This window comes from Triticum aestivum, chromosome 3B (genome assembly GCF_018294505.1).
Source record: "Triticum aestivum cultivar Chinese Spring chromosome 3B, IWGSC CS RefSeq v2.1, whole genome shotgun sequence".
Taxonomy (NCBI): domain Eukaryota; kingdom Viridiplantae; phylum Streptophyta; class Magnoliopsida; order Poales; family Poaceae; genus Triticum; species Triticum aestivum.
In genome coordinates, this window is record NC_057801.1 from 795,273,052 (window position 1) to 795,277,887 (window position 4,836).

At 42.4% G+C, this 4,836-nt stretch overlaps 1 protein-coding gene across 1 annotated transcript; it reads left to right on the forward strand.

Moving 5' to 3' along the window:
- Positions 1–2,573: 2,573 nt before the first annotated feature.
- Positions 2,574–4,606, forward strand: LOC123067933 (glutathione transferase GST 23-like). The gene is made up of 2 exons (XM_044490507.1): positions 2,574–2,888; positions 4,226–4,606. The coding sequence occupies exons 1-2, from the start codon at positions 2,574–2,576 to the stop codon at positions 4,604–4,606; spliced, it is 696 nt and encodes a 231-aa protein (XP_044346442.1).
- The last annotated feature ends 230 nt before the right edge of the window (positions 4,607–4,836 follow it).

Genomic DNA, 4,836 nt, shown 5'->3' on the forward strand with positions numbered 1-4,836 from the left:
ATTCAAATACTTATGATTTAATCCAAAAACCTGAAATGATCTAGGGAAAATATGCACCAATTTTTGTCAGAGGTTTTCACCAGTTTCAAAAATGATGGACTTTTCCTAAAGTCACTTTGGGTTTATTGGAAGTGATTTTATTTTGACCCTAGTTGAATTCATTAGCTGCTAGGGTTTATCAGCCCCCATTTCAAATTAAATAGAATTTAAACATGATGCAACAAGATGCAAACACCATGCAGAACCAGACGCTAGGGATGTGACAAGTGTGTTGCATCTTATCTATTCAACTTATTATGTTTGTTCAAAAATGTCCGTGCCCAAAGATATCATTTCTTCCCTAAACCAAGTCATGAACTAACATGCACATTTATTCCCTTTAAATCCTAAACCAAGTACCACTCTAACCAGAATCATGTGGCAGTGCAAACATACGTTTCCAACCCTTCAAAAGTTCAGTGCAAAACAAAGGAAAACCACACTCACGCGTGTGCAAATGTTCTGTACAAACATGCGTTTTTAAACCCTAAACCAAGTCACCGTCTCACTATGTATAGATTCCTTCCCTAGTCATCCATCTGCCCTAGCGGTTATCACCGCAGTACTAAACGCCACAAACCCACGCGGTCCTGGGTTTGAGACCGAGCCGCACCAATTTTTGTGCATTTTTCACCCTTCATTTTTTTAGAAAAATTATTTTTTTCTCAATGTAATGCCCTTCAAAAATGTTCATTAATGTTGGCACCAGGTGTAAACCTCTACCAGAGCTGAGGCACATTTTCCATGACATTTTGGTCTTTGATTTAAATCTCGGTGTATTTGAATTGGAGTACTTAAATTGCTTAAATATTTAACAGCTCCAAAAAAGAATTCTAAACTTAATTATTTGGCTCCGGAATAATTCAATTAGCTTCCACAAAAAGTTTCAGCATTAAATAAAATGATTTACTGCCTAAATTAAATTAGAACAGAAAACAGAAAAACACGCAAGAGATCTCATTTGTGCACCCCGAATGGGCCTAATTGGATGCAATTGGCCCATTAGTCTAGCCGGCACTTGGCTATCCGCTCTGAATTTGGCCCACGGAGAAAGAAAAAAAATTTGACAGAAAGGCAGAGCAGAAAGCTGCATTTCATTGATCAAAGTTTCTAAATTTCTCATTTCTTCTCCCTTTTTTCAAGATATTTAAATTTTGGTCATTTCTTCTCTTTTTTTCAACATTTAAACAAGTTTGACCAACATTTAAACATGGTGAATTTCTCATACAATTTCAAGCTTACAAATTCCTCCATAATTCATGTCTTTCCATACAACTTCAACATTACACCCAGTGCGATTACCATAGCTACAAATGCCCAAAAGTAATTGCAAATGTGTATTTGTGCTTGATCTTCAAGCTTCCTAACCTTCTTCTTCAACATCCTAAGCTCAATAGCTAGTTCTCTATCAGTGCGTGCTTCACCCTCCATCTCTTCTTCCGGAGCTCGTGCTGCGGCCACTGCCCTTCGTGGCAGCATGCGCAACCATTCTTCATGCTCTTCTTGCAATTCATTCATCGGAGAATCTTGGCCAGAGCATCGGCCCAAAGGAAGAAACATTTCACCTGCATGAACGCCAAACAGATCAACTCATTGCTCAACGATCCCGACCACGAAAATGGTGCAATTGTCCCGATTCTTACCCCATTCTCGTTGCACACGTAGAACGGATGATTCCGGTTCCTCTGTGTGTGAGAAACCCTCCGATCAACGGCCGCCCGGCACCGCAGATAGACGGAGATAGGCATCTCCATGCGCGCCGGGCTCTGCATCCGCGAGGTGGTGCGGGAGCTTGAAGAAGACATGGGGCTCTGAGCCGAAGGGGATCTCAATGCCGCCGCGCCCTCCACGGCTCTCTTCCCACCGCCGCTCTCTCTCTGTCGTTGTGGTCACCGCCGTGCTCTTTGTCGCCCGCTCTCTCTGTCGCCGTGGTCACTGCAGCTCTCCGTCGCTCGCTTATATACCAAACCTGCAACGGCTCTCTGCTCAACAGCTCTTTGCTGGGTCCCACAAGCCACGCGTGCAACGGTCTGATCGTCTACCGCGTCTCTGGCACCTGGTCCCACATGTAGGGGCCAAGTCAAAAGGTTGGCTTGACGGAGATGGCAGTTTTCACGGAACGAGTTGGTGTAAACATACTAGGAGCAAAACTGAGCACAATTCATAACTGAGGCCAAAACTGAGCAAATGGACACCACTAAGTGCAAAAGAATAATTAACCCTTTTTAGAAAACATGAGCAGCACTGTAAAATAGTTGTGCATCCTGGATAAGACACACACACACGCAAAAAGACCACAAATGCACATTCGTTGGATTAAGGAGACACGTAGAGCTAGCTTATCTAGTTCTCTGTTGTGTCCGCAATTGTTTAGAGCTGGGCTGTAGCTTTCAGTCGTGAAGAAACATGCGGCAAACAAACTTCGTTGCGGATCTACCAAGATGTGTGTCATCCGAACAGACAAGCACGCAATGCATATATTAAGTTTCTCATGAAGATGAAGGCCGGCCAGAGCCACCTATCTTCCTAAGGACATGTCTGAACCGCTGAAGCTCATCGGCTCCTTCGGCAGCCCCGTGGTCCACCGCGCGGAGGTGGCCCTCCTTCTGAAGGGAGTCCCCTACGAGTTCATCCAAGAAGACCTCGCAAACAAAAGCGAGCTGCTGCTGAAGCACAACCCCGTCCACAAGAAGGTCCCCGTGCTCCTCCATGGCGACCGGCCTGCGGTATGCGAGTCGCTTGTCATTGTTGAGTATGTTGATGAGGCCCTCGATGGCCCGCCGCTCCTCCCCTCCGACCCCTTCGCCCGTGCCTCCGCTTGCTTCTGGGCTCGCTTCGTCAACGAGAAGGTGGGTAAACATATGATCAGTGGGCAAAACAAAGTTCGTTTTGTGGTGTTGCCATTTCTCTGTTCATGTTGCACTTTTGTTAAGCCTAAGTCGCGAGATTTTTTTTTATGTCTAAGTTAATTCTGGTAAATACATGTTTGGTTTAGCGAAAATTTAGGATTACAATTTTTTAAACTAGTCATCAACCCGTGCAACTGCACGGGCTAGGTATTATCAATACAATTTCAGTCAACCCACAAAATAACTCTTGTGTTATATGAAAATATCATGCTTATAAATATAATAAAACACACTTGCAAATTTAAATAATATTTCATCAATTGTTATTTTAGTTAACATTTTTTCTGACAGTTTGATTATCTAACATTGGACGTGTCACATGCGTTTTTTATTGGACTCTATCATCTGCGTTACGTAAGTTTTAACAGTTTAATTAATTTTGATGATGTGGATCAATGAGAGATCATGAATGGTGCCTCCAATTAGTAAATAAGAGATAGTGAAATACAACTTGGTGAAAATTTGCATTCACTAACTGAAATTGTGTTTTTCACCAACTTTTCTCACTGAAAATTTATGATTACAAATTTTTAAATAGTAAAATACAACTTGGTGAAAAAGTTCATAAATTGTGGTTCATGGACAAATGGCGTAATAGCTACTATTGTCTGCAAGGCGAACTGGGTCAAGGTCGGTAGGCCAGCCAAACCGATATGCTAGGATATCATTGGTCGCTAAGATTTGAATAACTTTGCCATGATTAGAGTTAGTCATGTTGGATTTGATTTTTGAGCTAGGCTAGCCAAGAGAGTGGGATTTGCATGACCCCACTTATCATGGATAAAACGACGAATTCTATATACCTAAGAGAGTGATCTCCTCTAACTTATTTATCTTAATTGCAAGCATGCCAAATCATCACCCAATGATGGATGAGATAAGACCCACCTCAGCATGCAACCATGCATTGGAAAAGTTAACCATCACCACGACACCACCTACAACCATGCATGGAAAAATATTTTCATTCTATTATTCGATTTATATTGAATAAACATTTTCTCAATATACATAATCAAATATACTAAGTCATATGTATTTCTAGTTTTGGTTCACATCTTATTAATCTAAATATTTATATTTCACCCAATCGAATGTCAGTGAAATATATTGCAACTGATTCCCGTGGCAACACTCGATGTAGCATCTAGTATTAGTAAATGAGGGAAGACCTGAATACCAACTCAAATATTGATAATTGTATTTTTTCTAATAAGTATTTACATAAAAGAGAATCTCAGATGACACTGACATAGACGGGCCTTATAAATGTGCAGTGCCGGAGGTCTGTATGGATGGCACTTTGGACGGACGGTCAAGTGCAAGCGTCATCAGCGAGGGAGGCGGCAGAGAACCTAAAGCTTCTTGAGGGCCAGTTGCCGGAGGGGAAGAGGTTTTTCGGAGGTGATACTATTGGCTTCCTCGACATAGCCATGGGCGGGATCGCGCATTGGTTAGGGGTGTTTCAGGAGATGGCCGGGGCAAGGCTGCTCACCGAGGAGGACCGCCCATTGTTGTGCAAGTGGGCGAGGGACTACAAGGCTGACGACATTGTGAGGCAATGCCTTCCGGAGAGGGGTCGTGTGCTTGCAGAGTTGACGGCGAGGAAGGATCGGTATGTGTCCATAGCTATGACGATGGCCGCAAAGAACTCCTAGGGCGCTATGTATTGGACCTATTGTAATAATGCATATGTAAGTTGCATGTGAGAATTTAATATATTGCAATAAATTGTGTGCACCATAGGAACACACAAATTGATCTCGAGTTGCCTGGAGCCTGTTTTAGGAATAAGACGAAGTCAAGAAAACTAATATTTTTCCTGATCATCTGCAAAATGTTATAAAGGAATTTTTCTTGCGAGGTGTTATAAGAAAGAATATGCTTA